This window comes from Rhinoraja longicauda, chromosome 6 (genome assembly GCF_053455715.1).
Source record: "Rhinoraja longicauda isolate Sanriku21f chromosome 6, sRhiLon1.1, whole genome shotgun sequence".
Lineage (NCBI taxonomy): Eukaryota > Metazoa > Chordata > Chondrichthyes > Rajiformes > Arhynchobatidae > Rhinoraja > Rhinoraja longicauda.
Window position 1 is genome coordinate 56897653 of NC_135958.1, and position 23587 is coordinate 56921239.

The following is a 23587-nucleotide window of genomic DNA, read 5'->3' on the forward strand; positions in this document are numbered from 1 at the left end:
ATTATTAGTGCTGCAGTAATTGGGTCAGTTGTGGTTATCAACTGTTCCATGCAAATTATTAAGTAGTTAGATGTCAGATAGAAATCTTTACAGTCCCATCAAACGGGGATAATAAATGCTGAGGGATTGGATAGCAGAGTGCTGGATGTTTGGTGCTGTATTACTTATGAAATTAATTTAACTCTGGTATTTAAAATAAAGACACAAAGTGCTGGAGTAACTCAGCGGGTCAGGTAGCATCTGTGGGGACATGGATAGGTCACAAGGTGGTGGAATAACTCAGCGGGTTCAGGCAGCATCTCTGTAGAACGTGGATAGTCCACATAGTTCTGTATGGACACAGCGGGTTAAACAGAACGGGTATAACTCTGGTTAAAATGTGCCTGCCACCATGTCCGTGTGAGGACATGCTCCAGGCACCCACTACTCTCTGGATTAAGAACTTGCATTTATTGTACACGTGCATGCACATTCTACAATTTTGGAACATCAGCAAGTTTGACTGGCACTTGTATGCATGAGTTGCCTTTGTAACCTCAGCCTTGCAATGATCTCACCCCTTATAATGCAACTTTTGTTGGGGGGGAGAGACACGCTTTCCATTGAAACTTCCACAATCAACATAGAACATAGGACAGAACACCACAGGAACAGGCCCTTCGGCCCACAATGTCCATGCTCAACAGGGTGCCAAGTTCAACTAATCTCCCCAGCCTGCGTGAGATCCATATCACTACATTTCCTGCATATTCACCTAAAAATGTCCGTATGCAGTGCCTCGACAACTCCAGCCACTTTTCCAGACACTTTAAGAACTTGCATTTAGGGGATCCTTGCATACATCTTCTATAAATCTGAACCAGATGGAAGACAAGGCTGAGCAAAGGCTGGTATTCCTATGTAATGTGCATGCCTGCCTCTACCAGCAGAAGGAGATTTGGCACCTACAGTGTAGGGTGTAGATCAGATGTAGGTTTTGGATATTAAAAGCGGGGCGTAACAATGGCGCAGCGGTAGAGTTGCTGTCTTGCAACGCCAGAGATCCGGGTTTAATCCTGACTACGGGCGCTGTCTGTATGGAGTTATACGTTCTCCCTGTGACCAGGTGAGTTTTCCCCGGATGCTCCGGTTTCCTCCCACACTCCAAAGACCTGCAGGTTTGTAGGTTAATTGGCTTCAGTAAAAAATTGTAACTTGTACCTAGTGTGTCGGACAGTGCTAGTGCACAGGGTGATTGCTGGTCGGCGCGGGCTTGGTGGGCCGAATGGCCTGTTTCCGTGCTGTATCTCTAAAGTCTAATAATCCACAACTAATATGCCAAAACTAATGCTTGACTGTTCTCCCCTGACTCTCAGTCTGAGGAAGGGTCTCGACCCGAAACGTCACCCATTCCTTCTCTCCAGAGATGCTGCCTGTCCCGCTGAGTTACTCCAGCATTTTGTGTCTGTCCAATGCTTCACTATGTCAGCTGGTGTCCCATGTTCATGGGCATGTTGACCACGACAGATAGATTTGGCAAACAAATGCTGCTGTCAAAGTTGGTTTACAGCTGAATATCATAATCGGGGACGAGCTGGCTTCTATTTTTGGTGCATGCACAGTACAAGCTTATTCCTTTGTCCGTCGTGACATTTCCACACCAAGCTTGTGAGCTCGACATATAATGACACACGTTATTGAGAGTGTCATGTGGTCAATCATAAGAGCTGAGAATCCACATGCGATTTTGATTTCATGGCCATAATAATGCGCTATTCATATTTTCTGCGATATTGTGCAGGTTCAACGTGACGTGCGTTGGAGAGCAGACACAGACTCCCGCTTGTTGCTTTCTTCAAAGTCCCACAGAAATTAAACCCCAAGCTGATAGAAACGCTTCTGTTGTAGTCATCCCAATCACTATTGCAGTCAAGAAGTTCTAACAACAGAGCAATGAAATTCTTACTTGTATCAGCATTAAAGGCCTATTATGGGAGCACTGTACTCATGGATAACATAATAAACATCAAAAATCAAGACATCAAAAATCCAAATATTGATGCAAAAAAACCTGGTCCTTCGTGCAACCGAGATAGTTCACAATTCATAACTAATTAGACTGTAGTGTTGAAGAGCCTGTAGATGTCAAGAGAGTAGTCATCTCTAGACTGCTTTAGTGAAGTCTATTAATTTGTGCTCTACAATTGTTGCACTTGTGTAGTTGTGCATGATACTTGTGTATAGTATGATTTTATTGAATTGTATACAAAGAAAGCATTTCACTGTATCTCGGTACATGTGACAATAATGTACCATTCCAAGGATGAAAACTTTGCAGTTAATGAAAATCATAAGCTGTCGGTGCTGGAAATCTGCAATGAATACAGCGGAAGCACAGGGATGTAGCTAGTAGAGCTGCTGCCTCATAGTGCCAGAGACCCGGGTTCAATCCTGACCCCGGCTGCTGTCCATGTGGAGTTTGCATGTTCTCCATGTGACTTCATGGGTTTCCTCCAACACCCCAAAGACCTGTGTGGTTTGTAGGTTAATTGGCCTCTGTAAATTGCCCCCGAGTGTGTCGGGAGTGTTTGCGAAAGTGGGATAACATAGAACTAGTGCGGACGGGTGTTCGATGGTGAGTGGGACTTGGTGGGCTGAAGGGCCTGTTTCCATGCTGGATCTCTAAACTAAACTAAACTGGAGAGAATGTGGAAACAAATACCTGCAGATGCTGGTTTATACCAAAGATAGACACAAAGTGCTGGAGTAACTCAACAGGTCAGGAAGCATCTCTGGCGGAAAAGGAAAGATGATGGTTTGGACCAGGATTCTTCTTCAGACTGAAAGTAGGGGGTGGGGGAGGTGAAGAGCTGGAGGCGAGAAACATCTGGAGAATGTGGAAACAGGGCTGCAGATACTGGTTTAAAAAAACCAATCTAAACTAAACTAAAATACGATAATCCTTAGTTTGTCGAAAATGAATCAATATTTCAGGTTGAAGATGCTTCATTAAGACTGGGAAATCTGTGAGTTGGCAGAGGAGGTGGGAGAAGGGTTAGTAGGGGCAAACGACCAAAATGTCACGAGAAGGGAGTGCAGATGCTGGGATTCTGAGCAAAACTTAAAGAGTTGGAGGAACGCAGTGGGTCAATAGACAATAGATGTGGGAGTAGGCCATTTGGCCCTTCGAGCCAGCACCACCATTCAATGTGATCATGACTGATCATTCTCAATCAGTACCCCATTCCTACTTTCTCCCATACCCCCTGACTCCACTATCCTTAAGAGCTCTATCCAGCTCTCTCTTGAATGCATTCAGAGAATTGGCCTCCACTGACCTCTGAGGCAGAGAATTCCACAGATTTACAACTCTTTGACTGAAAAAGGTTTTCCTCGTCTCCCTTCTAAATGGCCTACCCCTTATTCTTAAACTGTGGCCCCTTGTTCTGGACTCCCCCAACATTGGGAACATGTTTCCTGCCTCTAACGTGTCCAACCCCTTAATAATCTTATATGTTTCAATAAGATCCCCTCTCATCCTTCTAAATTCCAGTGTATACAAGCCTAGTCGCTCCAGTCATTCAACATACGACAGTCCCGCCATTCTGGGAATTAACCTAGTGAACCTACGCTGCACGCCCTCAATAGCAAGAATATCCTTCCTCAAATTTGGAGACCAAAACTGCGCACAGTACTCCAGGTGCGGTCTCACTAGGGCCCTGTACAACTGCAGAAGGACCTCTTTGCTTCTATACTCAACTCCTCTTGTAATGAAGGCCAACATTCCATTGGCTTTCTTCACTGCCTGCTGTACCTGCATGCTTCCTTTCAGTGACTGATGCACTAGGACACCCAGATCTCGTTGTACGTCCCCTTTTCCTAACTTGACACCATTCAGATAATAATCTGCCTTCCTATTCTTACCACCAAAGTGGATAACCTCACACTTATCCACATTAAACTGCATCTGCCATGCATCCGCCCACTCACACAACCTGTCCAAGTCACCCTGCATCCTCATAGCATCTTCCTCACAGTTCACACTGCCACCCAGCTTTGTATCATCTGCATATTTGCTAAAACAGCACTTTGGGTGGGGACCCTTCTTCAGACCTGCTGATATTTGCCTGCCATTGTACAAATTATTCTCACACAGAACTGTGTGGTTTTTCTAAAGCCTAATTATCTCTGCTCTTTTACTTAGTATGGGTCCATCACCAATTTTCTGGCAACTGGTTGTCCTTTAATCCGGACAAAATCACGAGAGTGCATTTGAAATAACCCCCCCCCCCCCCCCCACCACCCCGGAAGTCCCCCCAAAAATGCGGCACACATGCCGGGTTGGGCGGCAGATCGTAACCACCGGACGTCCGCACCGATCGGTGGGTGGAATGGGCCATCTGCAGCAAGGGCTCTGGAACGCCAGGGCCGCCAGAGACGGCAGATCCATTCCCAAGGCCGACTTTGGAGACCTACTTTGTGAGCCGGATCTCGGCCCCTCGGCTGCCTAGGCGGACAGTTCCACTACCGTTGGGACAGCTCTCGGACGCCATGACCTCTGTTGGCCCAGAAAAACGGATAATCCAGGAAGGCCTGGAAACCAAGGCTGCCGGAAAATCAGCAGTGGACCTGTACATTGACAGCAATATGACCTGTACTTTGACAGCAATATGACCTGTACTTTGACAGTAATATGACCTGTACTTTGACAGCAATATGACCTGTATATTGACAGCAATATGACCTGTAATTTGACAGCAATATGACCTGTACTTTGACACAATATGAGCTGTACATTGACAGTAATATGACCTGTAATTTGACAGCAATATGACCTGTAATTTGACAGCAATATGACCTGTACTGTGACAGTAATATGACCTGTACTTTGACAGCAATATGACCTGTCCTTTGACAGTAATATGAGAAAGACTTAACATTTTAGAGACTTTTCTGGCTTTCCTCAGATTCCATACAAAGTGCTGCCTAGAAAGCGTTTTCATTAAATAGCCTAGCCCTATGCTGGCCAGATAGTAAATACTTCTTCCATGCACATGCTTATGTTTGTGTGTAAATCACATGTGCATTCATCCACATACACACCCCTAATATATAGCCCAGTAATGTTGCATGGAACGCAAAGTTCTGGAGTAACTCAACCGATCAGGCAGCATCTCTGGAGGACACAGATAGTTGACGTTTCAGATTAGGCTGCTTCTTCAGACTTCTTCTGGACCTTTATTTCCTGAGAAGACTGGAGAAATTCAGCATGTCCCCAGTGACGCAGAGTGGCACAGATGGGAGAGCCGCTGCCAGAGACGTGGGCTTGTTCCTAACCATGGTTGCTGTCTTTGGGAAGTTTGCACATTCTCCCTGTGACCATGTGGGTTTCCTCCGGGTGCTTTGGTTTCCTCCCACATCCTAAAGATGTGTGGTTTGTCGGTAAATTTGGCCCTCTGTAAATTGATGTTCGTGTGTGGGGAGTGCATGCGAAATTGGGACAATGCAGAAATCGGGTGAACTGTTGATCGATTGGTCTCTGTGGACTAGGTGGGGCCGAAGGGCCTGTTTCCATACTGAACCAACAAACAAGCACTAAACCAATTTTACTGACGCACCATAGAAAGCGGATAAATTATAACCTGTTATGCAACAGCTGTGCCCAAGATTGCAAGAATTTGCTGTGAATTGTGTGAAGATCACACAAACCAACCTCGTCTCCCCACCCTCCCCCATTGGTATCGTCCAGTCTGAAGAAGGTCCTGATGCAAAATGTCACCTATCCATGTTCTCCAGAGATGCTGCCCCTCCCATTGAGTTACTCTAGCATTTTGTGTACGACACAAGATTCCAGCATCTGCAGTTCCTTGTGCAGCCCTTCGATGATTACAGAATGCGCTGATGTTGCCAATGTATAAATATATTAGGTTTGAGTATTAGGGATATCTAACACTTGGCAAAGCAAAAAGTTGTAGTGAATCATCCTGCTTGTACACCTTTTCTGGGAGGTTCTTACCTTGGCCATCCTGAATTTTGTTCTGAACTGCTTCAAGGGCACATTCCCTTGATTGATGATTTGCATTGTAAAGTGGGTAATGATTACCCCTGCATTAATGTCCCTTTTGTTCATTCTTTGGAAAAACACACATGACTTGGAACGTGTGGGTGTGACTTTTATTTTGCAAAAGTTCAAGAATCTAACTACTAGGTTTTGGTAAGTATGAGCATACGTTCTATCAGTAAGTTAATAGCTTATATATATATGAAAACCTTTTTCACTCAGAGAGTTGTAAATCTGTGGAATTCCCTGCTTCAGAAGGCAGCGGAGGCAAATTCTCTGGATGCTTTCAAGAGAGAGTTAGATGGAGCTCTTAATGATAGCGGAGTCAGGGGGTATGGGGAGAGGGCAGGAAAGGAGTATTGATTATGGATGATCAGCCATGATCACATTGAATGGCAGTGCTGGCTTGAAGGGCCGAATGGCCTACTCCTGCACCTATTGTCTATTAAATTCTATTAAATATATATGTACACGTACCAAATGGCATAGTTATGCAGTGGTCGAGTTGCTGCCTTGCAGCGCTGGAGACCGGGTTTGATCCTGACTCCTGGTGCTGTGTGAATGGAGTTTGTACATTGTCCTTGTTACTGTTTCGGTTTTCTCTGGGTGCTCTGCTTTCCTCCCACATCCCAAAGAACTGCAGGTTTGTAGGTTAATTTGCTTCACAAAAATTGTAAATTGACCCTAGTGTGTAGGATAGTGCAAGTATACAGTGTGATCGCTGGTCGGCACAGTGGGGCCTCTCTCTCCAATTTTAGGGAACCTTTAAAACCACCCCTCCCCCTTCCTCCCCCCCTCCACCCCCCCCACCACTTCCCCTTCCCCTGTGCCCCACCTGTACATCCACCTATTTCTCTCCTACCACATCCCCTCCACCTACATTCCTTCCTCTTATTTCACAATTTGAAACTCTTCAATCCTTTTGTCTCAGACTATTGTTTCATCTTTCTCCCCCCCCCCCCGGCCCTCCTCCCACAATCAGTCCTCAAAAGGGTCCTGACCTGAAACATCACCCATCCCTGTTCTCCAGAGATGCTGCCTGACCCGCAGAGTTATTCCAGCGCTTTGTGCCTTCATATCTGTACACTACAAATAGCCGATTGATTTGAGGGATGTTTAGAGTGTGCAGCGTGTCAGAGAGGGCTGTGTGCTGATGCTGGGGAATGTGGCCCAGAATTTTATCAGTTGATTATCATGTGGTTGGATTTTGCAAATATTCCTGATATTTCTTTGCAAATATTCCTGTAGCCTTTGAATTTTAAATCAGTATTCTGGTGAATGCAGGCCAATTGCAAGATACTGTACCGTGATATTTGGACTTCACCACATTAACGCAGGGTGTTGTGCCAAGGCTGCTGGCGGTACTCAGCAAGCCAGGCAGCATCTGTGAAGGAAAATGGTCACCTCCCCTCGCCTCTCCCCACCAGCTATCTCCCCTCTACTCCACCAGTGTGAAGAAGGCTCCCAACCCGAAACATTGTCCGTTCCCTCCACAGATGCTGCCTGACGCGCTGAGTTCCTCCAGCACTTCGTTTTTCTGCTCAGGATTCCAGGATCTGCAGTTCCTTGTGTCACTTAGACTCTCAGTCTGAAGAAAGGTCTCGACCTGAAATGTCGCCTATTCCTTTTCTCCAGAGGTGCTGCCTGACCCGCTGAGTTACTCCAGCACTTTGTGTCTATCTTGTGTTTCTATGCTAAGATATTGTATTGGGTTTGCATTTTTTAAAGGAAATGGTTTATTTGAATTATCTATATAACCTTTGATAGCAATTTTATCATTGCCTTTTCAGAGCTTGGCTGTGGCAAGTTTTATTAAGCAGAGGTGGGTGGTGGTGGGTGCCTGGAATGCCTGCCAAGCCTGCCAAGGATGCTGGTGGGGTCAGATACTATAGTTGCATTAAAGAGGCCTTTGGAAAGGGTCACAGAGTCATACAGCGTGGAAACAGGCCCTCCGGCCCAACTTGCACACATTGGCCAACATGCCCCAGCTATACTTGTCCCACCTGCCTGCGTTTGGCCCATATCCCTCTAAACCTGTCCTATCCATGTGCCTGTCTAATTGTTTCTTAAACGTTGCAATAACATGGGACTCTGGAGGAAATGTGCAGGTGATGTTTTGGGTCGAGACCTTTCCTCAGACTGGCGGTAGTAGAAGGGAAAAAGCTGGAAAAGAGAGGGCAGCAGGACAAAGCCTGGCAAGTGATAGGTGGACATAGATGAGAGGGATTTGAGTGACAGATAAGTATGGTAAGTGACAAAGGCTAGAGGTGAAACAGAGACAAAAGAGTGTCAGATCAGGAGAGACGAGGAGCGAAATATAAAGCCAGAGGGAGGGGTATGGGTGGAAGGGGAAGATGGGGGAAAGAGGGGCAGAGACACTGCCTGACCTGCTGAGTTCCTGAAGCACTTTGTGTTTTGCTCAAGATTCCAGCGTCCGCGGTTCTTTGTGTCACTTGGGCTCTCAGTCTGAAGAAAGGTCTCGACTCGAAACGTCGCCTAACCCTATTCGCCAGAGATGCTGCCTGAACCGCTACTCCAGCAATTTTTTGTCTATCTTCGGTGTAAACCAGAATCTGCAGTTCCTTCCTACGTTCCATGTGTCAGACAATGGGATTCAGCTCACTTTACCTCTTCTCCACCATTTTCATGCTGATTCATTATGTGCCCTGGGGTGACTTCTATTCGGTGGAAGTTTTCTGCAGAAAGATGTGGGGGTGGGGAACAGTGGACCAAACTGTAGAGGGGCAATGTAGCACAGACGTTAGAATTGCTCTCTGGAACTTTTCTCCACTCGATTAAAACTGATCCCAGCCCAGAAATTGTTGTGGCGAATGATTCAAGAGGAAACTATCCAGCAGGTTATTCTGTAAGGACTCAAAAATGCATGATTGTGAGTATTTATAAAATGTGCACAAAGCAGCTTCTGGAAATATCATCTCAGTTATTAACCATAAGTTGCCGGAACAGATCATAGTGTGACTGCAAAAACAAGCCTTACTAGCTAGTCTTAAATCAAGGGTGGTACTTTGTCCAATAATGAAGAGTTGGCCACATGGACCAATGTTTCTAATAAGCACACACAACTAGATATATGTGTGCAACTTGGAAGTGGACGCACAGTGCTGGAGTAACTCAGTGGGTCAGGCAGCATCTCCGGAGGACATGGGTATGCGACGTTTCTGGTCGGGACTCTTCTTCAGACTCGTCTATCTGTGTTCTCCGGAGATGCTGCCTGACCTGCGGAGTTACTCCAGCACCTTGTGTTGTGTCATGTATTGTACCTGACCCGGCTCCCGCTGCGTGCTTTCCCCCAACATTCCCCAGACCCTCCTTCAAGTTGAATTGGAAGTTGGCCACTCACCCCCTCGAGACCATGCATCCATAGAGTTAGAGAGCTGCACAGCACGGAACCGAGCCCTTCAGCCCACCTTTTACATCTTGGATTAGTCCCGTTTGCCTGCTTATGGCCCGTGGTCCTCTATATTCCTCTTCCTATCCAACGGCCTTTAATAAGGTTGTGGCTGCTCTGATTGTTACCTCAGTTTCACAGATCCGCCTGGCATATCTTTGATAGACGCAGTGCTGGAGTAACTCAACCTGTCAGGCAGCGTCTCTGGAGAAAAAGGATGGGCTGGTGTTTCAGGTTGGGACCCTGCTATGTCCTTATATCTTTATCTCTCCCAGTGTTTCTTTGCCACCATTAGTGATCAGAAATCTTTTTGGCTTTTAAAAATTTAGAAAGACTAGTTCTTTGTGGAAGAGTGTTCCATACATCATGACAAAAGAATCCTCTTTAGAGTAGTCTACAGTCATGGAATACAAAGTACAGATAGTTCTGCTGTAACACAATAGTTGCATTCCTGAGAAACCTCGGCATTACAGAAAACCGCAATATAAATGTAATTATGTCAATGGGGAAAGGGGAGTTTTGTGCTAGAAAGTATCAGACACGCAATGACAATTTTCTTTTCGTTATTTTCAAAAATAATGGATTATTTTAATATCTACTAGACCAAGTGGACCCAAACTTCTCCTGCATTGGTGCGGCACCCTCTCCTTCCCCCCCTCCCCTCTCCCCCCACTCCCCCTCCCCTCCCACTTCCACTCCCCTCCCCCTTCCACACCCCCTCCCTCCTGCAACCTCCCTCCCCCTTTCCTCCTCTCCCCTCCTCCCCCCTCCCCGCCCCTCCTCCCTCCTTCCTCCTCCCTCCCTCCTTCCCCCTCCCTCCCTCCTGCTCCCTCCTCCCCTTCCCCTCCCTCCTCCCCCCTTTCCCCTCCAACCCCACCCCATCCCCCTCAATCCCCCTTATCCTCCTTCCAACCCTCTTCACCCCTCCCTCCCTCCCTCCCCCACTCCCTCCCTAGGAGAGATTACACTTTAAAATGTGAATAACTAAAATTATAACACCGATTTCAATGAAACTTCTTCCATTTGCACCAAAGGGACGACGGTGAGTAAGGTGGGCCTAAAATTGTCGCGCAATCGTGCGCTGTTTTGGCTGTAGTTCAGGAACAAACAAACAAACAAACATACGAGAGTTTTAGTATATAGATAGATAGATGTTGATTTTTGTTAATGCAAGCCAAGCACACTAAAAGCTACACGTTACATTATTTAATTGAGTCTCATTGCACAAGTGTCAATAGACACAATTGCTTGTCAATATCAGTGACCATCCATGGTGAAACTGGCAGACAACAGTGTTTACGTTCTTACGAGACAACAACAGTGCACACTGCGCCTGCAAGAGAAGCGAGGGACATCAATGTTTAATAGCACAATAAGACTAAATGAGCAAAAAAGCCAAACAGCTTTCCTGGCGCCCAGAGATGAAATTTTACAAGTGTAAAAATCTCCTTGCTTCAGATTTTAATTCTCAGTGGTCAATAAACATATTTTGTGAAAAGCCTTTTACTCTGTCTCTTTTCTTCCCCTTTGTCACTCATCGAATATCGAACAGTACAGCACAGGAACTGTGGGCACAGCAGTAGAGTTGCTGCCTAACAGCACCTGAGACTCGGGTTCCATCCTGACGGCGGGTGGTGTCTGTACAGAGTTTGTACGTTCTCCCTGTGACCGCAAGGGTTTTCTCTGGGTGCTCCGGTTTCCTACCACATTCCATAGACGTATAGGTTTGTAGGTTAATTGGCTTTGGTTAAAAAAATAGTAAGTTGGCCCTATTCTGTCAGGGTAGGATAGTGCTGGTGTATGGGGCCATCGCTGGTTAGCGTAGACTTGATGGGCCGAAGAGCTGTTTCTGCGCTCTATCTCTTAAAGTCTAAAGGAACGGGCCCCTTCGGCCCACAATGTTTGTGCCAAACATGGTGCCTAGTTAAACCGATCTCATCTGCCTTCACGTGACCCATATCCTTCTAATCCCTGCATATCCATGTGCCTATCGAAAAGCCTTTTAGATGGCACCATTGCATCTACCTCCACCACCACCCATGGCAATGTGTTCCAGACCCCACCACTCTCTGCATTAAAAAAAAAACCTGCCCCCTTTGCAATCTTGGTTTTTTTTTCACTTTCTGTACCGGCTTTCCCATTGAATTGATTAGTCTTGATTCTGACTGTGTGGCTCAGAAACAGCTCCTTAATCCAGTTAAGATGGTATGTCTTTGCGTGCCCTGTTCATACAGATGCCCTGATGTGGACACCTGTGTTGAAATGGCTTTCTAATCTCATCTTGTGTCTGTGCAAAATCCCACAGAAATGGAAAGTGTAATGAAATAGCTGAGGCTGTTTGCTTACGGGCGACTGGGAAATCCCAGCCTTCGTATGTGATTTATCATTTTTATTAAAGTATTTCCAGCCCAATGATTCCAATTTAAGATTGCATGGACTTGATGTGCAAAGGTTCTGAGTCCGTCAAGTGCTTCTGTTAGTTCATTCCAGCAGGGATTTTTCAAATCACTGACCTCAAAGTAAAAATAGATAGATTTTGTGCATTGATCATTTGCTTTATGGAGTTTTGTTTCGATATGGCATTAATTGGTGTTGTAAAAATCCCAACATGGTCAAATGAGATATTTGCTCCAGTAGACACAAAAAGCCGGAGTAACTCAGCGGGTCAGGCAGCATCTCTGGAGAAAAGGAATAGGTGACGTTTCGGGTTGAGACCCTTCTTCAGACTGAGAGTCAGGGGAGAGGGAAACTATATGAATAGGTGCAACAAAACAATTGAATGAAAGGTATGCAAAAGGACAAATCAAAGCTAGCAATGATGATCGGGGAAAGGGGGAGCCCACAATGGTCCATTGTTGGCTGTGGAGAAGGTGATGACGAGTGATACGAACAGTGAAACTAAGCAGGACGACAATGAAACTAGTAGGAAGACTAGGGTGGCGGAGGGACGGAGAGAGAGGGGATGCTTGAATTTAGAGAAATCAATGAGAAGAGTCTCAACTCAAAATGTCACCTATTGCTTTTCTCCAGAGATGCTGCCTGACCCTGCCCGCTGCGTTACTCCGGCTTTTGTGTCTTATCTTCAATATTCATACTGCTGGGTTGTAAGCTGCCCAAGTAAAACATGAGGCGCTGTTCCTCCGGTGTAATGAACAATCCCAGTGTAATGGTTCATGGTGGCAGCTTTTGGTTTTGCTTGTCCTTGGTGAGAACCTTATAAGGTGGAGGTATTTTGGTGGAGGGGAATAAAAGCATCTTATAAATAACACTCAAACTTGAAATCCCTGCTAAGATCTTTGTGAACATGAGGTTCCTGTGAAATGTGCCATCTGTTTGTATATAATAATGAATTAACTTAAAGTGGTAATTATACTTGACAAAGAGTCAATACCATATTGAGGAAAGAATGAGCAAAATTGTTTCCGCGATGGCCTGTTTAGACATGTTGGCTTATTATCCATGCTGAGTACGACAGGAAATGTTGTTATCTGTCACAGTTTGAAACTTTTGTAGTGTTTCTATATTTCTGTTTCTTTATAACTTTTATGTCTCGTCTGTGGTCGATGCCACTTGTGAGTTTGCATTAGCTCTTTTCCACAACATCCTGTCGAGACTATTATCTGACCAAATTTTACTGCAGTACCTACAACTGATATTGTTACTTCCGGCTCCAACGACGTTGTTAGCGTTTGTGCATGATCTATGAGGCAGAGTCATTGAGTCGTACAGCATGGGAACAGGCCCTTCAGCCCAACCTGCCCAACATGTCCCATCCTAAGCTAGTCCCATCGGTGTGCGTTGGACCCATATGCCTCTAAGCCTGTCCTATCCATGTACTATCTAAATGTTTCTTAATGGTTGCGATAGTACCTGCCTCAACTACCTCCTCTGGCAGCTCATTCCATACCCCTTTGTATGAAAAAAGTTACCCCCAGGTTCCTATTAAATCGTTCCCTGCTCACCTTAAACCTATGTCCTCTGGTTCTGGATTCCCCTGCTCTGGGCAAGAGACTTTGTGCATCTCATATCATATCATATCATATATCTACAGCCGGAAACAGGCCTTTTCGGCCCTCCAAGTCCGTGCCGCCCAGTGATCCCCGCACATTAACACTATCCTACACCCACTAGGGACAATTTTTACATTTACCCAGCCAATTAACCTACATACCTGTACGTCTTTGGAGTGTGGGAGGAAACCGAAGATCTCGGAGAAAACCCACGCAGGTCACGGGGAGAACGTACAAACTCCTTACAGTGCAGCACCCGTAGTCAGGATCGAACCTGTGTCTCCGGCGCTGCATTCGCTGTAAAGCAGCAACTCTACCGCTGCGCTACCGTGCCGCCCTATCTAACCGCCGTATCTAACCGATCTATTCCTCATATGATTTTGTATACCTCGAAATGATCACCCCTCATCCTCCTGTGCTTCAGGGAATAGAGTCCCAGCCTGCTCAACCTCTCCAGAAAGCCCAGGCATTTTGAGTCCTGGCCTGACCCTCGTAAACCTTTTCTGAAAACATCAGGTACTGATGTGGTTCCCTTCTCTTTAATATTTTTAAAACTCCCAAAAATCAGTTGAATAGTTTAAAATTATATTCTCAATCTTTGATGTATCAAAGTTCCTCTATCAGAGTCATACAGCACAGAAGTAGTCCCTTTGGCCCAACGTCCATGCCAATCAAGATGCCTCATCTCAGCTTGTCCCATTTGCCCACATTTGGCCCATATCCCTCTACGCCTTTCCTAGTCATGCACGTGTCCAAATGTCTTTTAAATATTGTTTTAGTACCTGCCTCAACTACCTCCTCGGGCAGCTCATTCCATATACCCACCACCCTCTGAGTGGAAAAAGTTGCCTTTCAGGTTCTCATTAAATCTTTCTCCACTCATCTTAAACGTATGCCCTCTGGTTCTTGATTTCCCCTAACCTCGGTAAAACACTGTGCTTTCACCTATCACTTCCCATCCTGTCAGTGTCTCTCAACCCTCAAATTTGAAACTGCCCTGTGTTAACATTTTGCTTGTGCTGGTGAAAAACACAAACCATGATCAGACACCCACTGATGTGTGTCTGGTGTATAGATCGTGGAAGTAGTCCGGGCGGCAGAGCAATAGAGTTGCTGCCTTACAGCGCCAGAGACCCAGGTTCGATCCTGACTACAGGTGCTGCCTGTACAGAGTATGTACGTTCTCCCTGTGACCTGCGTGTGTTTTCCCCAGGTGGTCCGGTTTCCTCCCACACTCCAAAGACGCACAGGTTTGTAAGTTAATTGGCTTATGTAAAAAATTAATTAAATTGTCCCTCGCATGTAGGATAGTGCTAGTGTATGGGATGATCGCTGGTTGCAGCAGACTTGGTGAGTTTGAGTTTAGTTTCTTGCCCGTGTACTGAGGTACAGTGAAAAGCTTTTGTTGCGTGCTAACCAGTCAGCGGAAAGACGATGCATGATTACAATCGAGCCATCCACAGTGTACAGAAGATACATGATAAAGGGAATAATGTGAATAACGTTTAGTTCACGTTAAACCCAGTGAAGTTTGATCAAAGATGGTCCAAGAGTCTCCAATGAGATAGATAAGTAGATCAGGACCGCTCGCTAGTTGTTGGTAGGATGGTTCAGTTGCCTGATAACATCTGGGAAGAAACTGTCCCTGAAGAGGTGGGCCGAAGGGCCTGTTTCTGTATTGTATTTCTGAACTAAACCAAACTAAAGTGAAGAATTTTAAGGACAATTTCTTAATTGCTTGACAGTAACAGCTATTCTGCTGCTCTAACCTGTTACAGATTACCTCATTGTGTTTTGCTGCAGTTGGGAATGGTTGCAATAGTAATTTGAAAGCTGTTTTTTTTTCTCTCGCTTTACGGCAGGTGCAGAAAATAGCTCGACCCAAGCCAGCAACATGTCGGAACATTCCAGAGATGGAGGCATTAAGCAGCCCGTACAGAATGAGAAGCCAGGTTTTGACCATTTTGGCTATGTGGGTATTGATTCCATTCTTGAACAGATGAGGAGGAAAGCTATGAAGCAAGGATTTGAATTCAATATAATGGTTGTAGGTAAGTCCCCGAGAAACCGTTCTCTGCCTTAATTAATCCAATCTTATATTGGTTGGGATTTACAGGAATAAATTGATCTTGCCAAGCCCTCTTGTTTGAATGGAGACACAAAGACCTGGAGATGGCAGAATCCTGAGCAAAACACAAAGGGCTGGAGCAACTCAATGGGTCAGGCAGCATCTGTGGAGGGGATGGACAGGTGATGTTTCGGGGTGGGATCCTTCTTTGGTATAAAGTACTGAGCCAAACTGAAGATGGCTTCCAACCTGGAACATTGCCCAATCATTCCCGCCACAGATGCTGCCTGGCCTGCTGAGTTACTCCAGCCCTTTGTGTTTTGCTCAAGATTCCAACGTCTGCAAATCCTTGCATCTCCATTTTACTGCCCCACTGCAAAACCTCCTCACACTATGCCCACATTGAAGCAGTTCTTCCACGCTCTCCGACAGGAATTCTGTGAGACCCTCTCTTACTTGCTCCCGCTCTGTAATTCCTGATGTTCAACCATTTCCTGACTCAGACTCCACTCTGATGAAGGGTTGAATTGCTCTAACACTTTGTGTTTATCTTTTGTTTGAATGTCAGGTATAGTCTTGGCTGGTTTTGTCACTATCAGGTGCTCCACATAAGTTCCAGGATCAGGCATTTGTGACAAGTCGCGTTTAGCCACACGAGATTGAGAAATAACAGGTCGGCACGGTGGCACAACAGTAGAGTTGCTGCCTTACAGGGCCAGAGACCTGGGTTCGATCCTGAGTACCGGTGTCTCTGTATTGAATTTCTCTGTTCTCCCGTGACATGCGTGGGTTTACTCTGGGATCTCCGGTTGCCTCTCACACTCCAAGGTTTGTAGGCTAATTGGCTTTGGTATAATTGTAAATTGTCCCTAGTGTGTAGTATAGTACAAGTGTGCGAGGATCGCTGGTCGGCACGGACTCGGTGGGCCGTAGGGCCTGTTTCCGCGCTGTATCTCTAAACTAAACAATACAAAACTAACCAAATCTGTGATGCCATTGGGGCAGCACAGTGGTGCAGCGGGTAGAGCTGCTGCCTCACAGCGCCACAGACCCGGATTCCATCCTGACCTCGGGTGCTGTCAATGTGGCCCCGTGGGTTTCCAGTTTCCACCCACATTCCAAAGAATATGCCGGTTAATTGGCCTCTGTACATTGCCCCCTAGTGTGTAGGGAGCGGATGCGAAAAATGTGATAACATAGAACGCGTGTGAATGGGCCATCGATGGTCAGTGTGGACCGGTTGGTGAGAAGAGCCTGTTTCCATGCTGTATTTTACAGATCACCCCGTACACTAGCACTTTCGTACTCACTAGGGACTATTTACGGAAGCCAATTAGCCTACAAACATCTTTGGAATGTGTGTGAAAACCGAAGCACCCGGAGTAAACCTACGTGGGTCACAGGGAGAACGTACAAACTCCGTACAGACAGCACCCATAGTCAGGATCCCACCCGAGTCTGTGGCGCGGTAAGGCAGCAACTCTGCCGCTGCGCACCATGCCGCCCAATTTTTCAATCCATTAATCCAATTGCACATGAGGAAAAAGTGATCAGTTTGAGACATCTAATTATCGCTTACAGCGCTTGTAAAACTCTATGGAGTGACACAGTGGGACAGCTGGTAGAACTGCAGCCGCTCAGCTCTGCTGACCTGGCTTCAATCCTGACCTCTGGCGCTGTCTGTGAAGTTCCTCCCACTTCCTAATAACATGCAGACTAGGGTGGCACAGTGGTGCAGCGGTAGGGTTGCTGCCTGACTGCGCCAGTGACCTAGGTTCCATCCTGACTACAGGTGCTCTCTGTATGGAGTTTGTACGTTCTCTCCGTGACCGCATGGGTTTCCCCTGGGTGCTCCGGAATCCTCCCACATCCTTTAAAGATAACTAAAAAAAAACAAGGACTATTCAAGGAGGGTAGACACAAAATGCTGGAGTAACTCAGCGGGTCAGGCAGCATCTCGGGAGAGAAGGAAAGGGTGACATTTCAGGTCGAGACCCTTTTTCAGACTATTCAAGGAGGGGACTGTTTATTCGCAGTGTGACATTTTCCTGATATCTTTGGTCTTACAACTGGTGAAGAGAATCTATACTAATATATAATATAATAATGACAGCAGCTCAAATCTCGTTTGGGCGGCTGACAACCCAATGGTATTAATATTGATTTCTCCAAATAATATTAGTAATCCTTGCATGCCCTCTCTGCCCGTCCCTCCCCCACCCTAGTGGTCGTACTAGTTTCACTGTTGTCCTGTTGAGGTTCACTGTTTGTGTCACTCGTTGTCACCTTCTCCCCAGCCAACAATGGACCGTTATGGGCTCCACCTTTCCTCGATCATCTTTTGTGGGTTTGATTTGTCCTTGTGCATACCTTTCATTCATTGTTTCTATGCACCTTTTCATATCTCCCGTTTCCCTCTCCCCTGACCCTCAGTCTGAAGAAGGGTCTCGACCCGAATCGGCACCCATTCCTTTTCCCCGGAGATGCTCCCTGACCCGCCGAGTTGCTCCAGCTTTCTGTGTCTCTCTTAGCCGTTCTAATTTATGCACATCTGCATGAAGAGATACTGCAGGCTCTGGACTGAATCCAACGCTATGTAATTAGTCGGCCTTGGACTGATGCCAGGGAGCTGAAAGGATTAGAGTACCTTCCATGCTACAGATGAGGCAACAAATATTCACGCAACCTTTCCACATAATTATGCAAAATTGTATCTCTCGAATGTACAATTTCCATACGCACGACTTCCAAGGAACGAAAGCAGTCCCCAAAGATTGCAGCGACCATTTATCCTTCACAGATCAAGCACTTCTCATTGTAAATGTGATTTTCTTTTTATTTCACTGATGCATTTCAGCATAAATGCATTGCAGTGCCTAAGGAATGGTGTTAATGATTTGGGCTGCATTCAAGAAGTTATCTTTTGATAGATATCCAGAATCGGATGACAACTCCGAATGTAATTTATTATAACTATTACTTCTTGAAGTCAAGGTGCTGCATACCTAATCCTGATAGAATGAGTCATATAATCTTTCCCAGCCAAAGTGTTTAGTTCTTTCAGTTGATGTCTTGCCTTTTATGGTGACCTGCAGAATATTGCAAGGAGTGCTTCGAAATGTGGAACTGACCCAAAAGTTAATCGGCTGCCTTCTGGGGCACTCTTTCCTTCTGCAGGTTTCACATCTCAAGCTGCAGTGGTTTTAAAATAGGCTGGTGTTGTTTATGATGATAAAGAGGTTCTGTTCATATGTGAGCATAAGATGTAGTCAGATGCAAAGTCAGGTATACTGCACAATATTGTTTGATTGCTTTGTGTGCAATCTATGACTGTTTTGGAATGCACGATTTAATTTTTAGTGCCAGATTTAATTTTTAATACACGATTTAATTTTTAGTGCTGGGGTGCACAAAATCATGAGAGGAAATGACCGGGTAGAAGCGATGAGTCTCTGGCCCAGAGTAGGAGGAGAATCGAGTACCAGAGGACAAAGGTTTAAGGTGAGGGGGGGGGAGTGGGAATATTAAATAGGAGTCTAAGGGGTAACATTTTCACACAAAGGCTGGTGGGTAAATGGAATGAGTTGCCGCAGGAGGTAGTTGAGGCAGGTACTATCGCAACGTTCATGAAACATTTTGACAGGTACATGGATAGGACAGGTTTAGAGGGATATGGGCCAATAGCAGGCAGGCGGGAACTAGTGTAGATGGGACATGTTGGTCGGTGAGGACATGTTGGGACAAAGGGACTGTTTCCATGCTGTATGACTGTGACTCTGAGTGAGAAAACATGAAGATTGTAACATTTGGGTCGCTGTGTTTTCTCGAGAGGTTCAGAGCTTATTTGAATCTGTCTGTATGGAGTTTGTAGGTTCTCGCTGTGACCGTGTGGGTTTTCTCCTGGTGCTCCAGTTTCCTCCCACAGTCCAAAGACGTGCAGGTTTGTAGGTTAATTGGCTTCTGTAAATTGTCCCTCGTCTGGAGGATAGAGCTAGTGTACAGGGATTCCTGGTCGGCACGGATTTGGTGTACCGAAGGGCCTGTTTCCATGCTGTATCTCTAAACGAAACGAAACTAAAGATTGTGAAGGGGTAGAATGCAGGTTATTTGAAACTATATTCTCAGGAGTCAAGAGTGTTTAATTGTCATATGTACCTACAATGGAACAATGAAGTCCTGAGTACAACCAGACAGGTTCACAAGTTATAGGAGTAGAATTAGGCCATTCGGCCCATGGAGTCTACTCCACCATTCAATCAAGGCTGATCTCTGCCTCCTAATCCCATTTTCCTGCCTTCTCCCCGTAACCCTTGACACTCGTTCTAACCAAGAATTTGTCTATCTCAGCCTTAAAAATATCCACTGACAGTCCATAGAAGTTCAAAGTTGCAATATGTAGTGTTCAAAAGCCTGCTGGCTGTTGGGAAAAGGCTGTGCTTGAACCTGGCAGTCACAATTTACAAGCTCCTGTTCCCTCTTCCTGATGGAGCGAGGTGAGAGTGTGACCTGGGTAGTGTGGGTCCTTGATGATGCTGCCTGCCTGCCTGCCTGCTTTGAGGCAGCCCTTCCTGCAGATCCCTTCAACAGTGGGGAGCGCAATACTTGTGATGGACCGAGCAGTGTCTGCTACTCTCAGTAATCTCCTTCGTTCATAAGTGATAGGGGCAGAAATAGGCCATTCAGCCCATCAAGTCTACTCCACCATTCAATCATGGCTGATCTATCTCTCCCTCTCAACCCCATTCTCCCGCCTTCTCCCCATGACACCTGACACCCGTTCTAACCAAGAATCTATCTATCTCTGCCCTAAAAATATCCATTGACTTGACCTCTACAGCCTTCTGTGGCAATCAAGTTGCCCAACCAGTCATTAGACTCTCTACTGTACATAGTTTAATATATAGGAGGTTTAATATGTACGATGGAACTACAGATGCTGGTTTAAACCGAAGAGATACAAAATGCTGGAGTAACTCAACGGGGTAAGCAGCATCTCTGGAGAGAAGGAATGGGTGACGTTTCGGGTCGAGACCCTTCTTCAGACTGATGTCAGGGGTGAGGGAGATACATAGGTAAGGAAGTGCAAGGTGTGAAAACAGGACAAAGGGAATGGAGATCATGGAAAATGTAGAATAGATCATTGTTAGCTGGGAGAAGGTAACAATAAAGTAAACAGATAAAATGTAGTCAGAGACAGTAAGACTGGTCGGAGAACTGGGAAGGGGGTGGGATAGTGAGAGAGTGAGGGAAAGCAAGGGTTACTTGAAGTTGGAGAAGTCAATGTTCATACCGATAGGGTGTAAGCTGCCCAAGCGAAATATGAGGTGCTTTTCCTCCAATTTGCGCTGGGCCTCTATAGAAGTTTAAGAGATCTCAATCTTCTGGGGAAGTAGAGGGGTCCACAAGCTTTCTTTGTGATTGTATCAATGTGCTGGGCCCAGGACAGAGCTGTGAGATACGCATGCCTGGGAATTGTAGCTGTTGACTCCCTGCCTGCCGTCCCAATGACAAAGACATGCTGGTGATTCCTTGGCTTTCCCCTCCTGAAGTCAACCATCAGCTCCTTGGTCGTGCTGACGTGGACAGCGACTGTGGATTTGGCACCATTCAACCTCCCTCCTGTACTCTAACTCAGCAATATAATGCACGTGTATGCAATGACTTGGAGAAAGATGGTCGAATGAAGGGAAACTCTGCAGTGATCTTCAAGTAAGATTGTTGGTAAGCTTCTTCCTCTTTGCCTTCTTTCACTGAAAGCATGGCTAGGCCAATCGCTGATGCCAATTGCAGGTTTCAGTGGTTTTATTCTATTTTGTTTACTTTAAAGATACGGCATGGAAACAGGCCCTTTGGCCCACACCCTGCATACTTGAGGCCATAGACTTTAGCGATACAGCCCACCAAGTCCATGCCGACCAGTGGATAGGAGCTTAGTACTATCCTATAACGAGGGACAATTGACAATTTTACCGAAGCCAATGAACCTAAAATCCTGTACAAGACGTATGTGTGTGTGGTGTGTGGGAGAAACCTGGAGGAAACCCACGCAGCCACAGGGAGAGCGTAGAATCTCCGTAGAGACAGCACCTGTAGTCAAGATCGAGCCCGGGTCTTTGGCACTGTAAGGCAGCAACTCTACTACCGAGCCACTGTGCTGCACTATTTACAGTGGCCAGTTTATAGAGTTTTATATTTTATGGAGGCAATTAATAGTGGCCAACTAGCACACGAATCTGCACTTCGTTAGGATGTGGGAGGAGCTGGAAGGAACCATGAAACCATGCGGTCACAGAGTGAACATGCAAGCTTCACCGACAGCGCCAGAGGTCAGGATTGAACCCAGGTCACCAGTGCTGGAAGGCTGCAGTTCTACCAACTGTCCCACTGTGTCACTCCATAGAGTTTTACAACTGCTGTACATGATAATTGGACGTGTGAAACTGATCACTTTTTGCTCGCGTGCAAGTGGATTGATTGATTGTAAGATCCAACATGGAAACAGGCCCCTCAGCCCATGCTGACCTGTTCACACCAGTTCTATGGTATCCCACTTTCACATCCACTCCCTACACATTAGGGGCAATTTTACAAAGTCAAATTTCCCTCCAAACCCCCGTGTCTTTGGATGTTGGAGGAAGCCCACATGGGAGAACGTGCAAACTCCACGCCCGCGGTCAGGATCGAACCCAGGTCTCAGGCGCTGTGAGGCAGCAGCTCTACCTGATGCCTTACTGTGCCTCCTTAACTTATTCCATCTCATTTTGGATGGCCTTATTACTCTTTGAGGAAAAGAGAGATCTTGATTTCCCACGGGTTATTTTTGGCAGCCGACCCATATCAATCAACCAGGGGTCTTCTTGGTGGGCAGGTTTAGCTGCTGGTCTTGGCAGAAGGTTTCCAGCTTTAAGTTTATTATTTTCACGTGTGCAGGGGTACAATGAAAAACTCTGTTTTACATGCTACCCAATCAGGTCAGATAAAACTATACATAAATACAATCAAAGTAAACTCAAGCATAGTACGTAAACCACAGGGATAGATACAGAGTGCAGAATATAGTTCTCAACATTGTATCGCATCAGTTCCATAGACACAATATCAATGTTGCGGGAAAAATAGGCACAAAGTGCTGGAGTAACTCAGCAGGGTCAGGCAGCATCTCTGGAGAACATGGATGGGTAACGTTTTGGGTTGAGATCCTTCTTCAGATTAATTGTGGGGGGGGGGGGAGAGACAAGCTAGACAAAGCGTGACAGGTAAAAATGTTGGAATGTGACCTCAATGGTGGAAAGTGCGCTTTTAATGTGGTGTTAGCTACCAAACAAATGCCTTAAATAGTAAAAAGAAAGGGGCTTGGACTGTTATAATAGTGGCTAAAATTAACACGATCTATATAAAGGACTTTGATCATCTTGCAGCCATGGCAAACTATGAAAGCTGTAATATTTATAATTGGTCGGGTCACACTGAGAGCCAGCTGTAGTGGCCTTGCCAGCATAATCTCTCATTCTTGTACACTGCACACTGCAGTGGGGGACGTACAGGGCTGACATGCCAGTGCTCAGACTGGATCTGAGGCATGGCTCTATTCGTTTAAATGGGTTGAGTGACCTTAATTAAAAAGAGTTAAGCTTCTCTGCTTGCTTTTATTTTTCTTTGCTCCTCAATATAATATTTAAGCCAATAATCATCAAAGGGTAAAGGGAGAATGGGGATGAGGGGGAAAAATGATCAGCCACGATCGAATGGTGGAGTAGAATCTAGACTTTAGAGATACAGTGCGGAAACAGGCCTTTCAGCCCATCGAGTCCGTGCCAACCAGCGATCACCCCGTACACTAACACTCTCCTTGTATCCCCCAATATTAATTTGTCGTACTATTATAAATATGGAGCTGGTTTATATTATAAACAACCAAGGTAAACCAAGTTTATATTATAAACACCTAATACAAACCTAAACTTGCTTGATTGTCATCGTACCAATGATCCCACTGTTACAACCTTTTTAGATCTTAGACTTTAGAATATAGTGCGGAAACAGACCCTTCGGCCATCGAG

At 45.8% G+C, this 23587-nt stretch overlaps 1 protein-coding gene across 4 annotated transcripts in view; it reads left to right on the plus strand.

Annotated features, from left to right (window-relative positions):
* The window catches only part of septin9a (septin 9a), a 274894-nt gene that overhangs the window by 199403 nt on the left and 51904 nt on the right, over window positions 1–23587 (plus strand). For all 4 annotated transcript variants that reach the window (XM_078401016.1, XM_078401018.1, XM_078401017.1 and 1 more), the window contains one exon: window positions 15322–15510. In XM_078401016.1, coding sequence (XP_078257142.1) covers window positions 15322–15510 — 189 coding nt within the window. The remainder of the gene's footprint in view (window positions 1–15321; window positions 15511–23587) is intronic.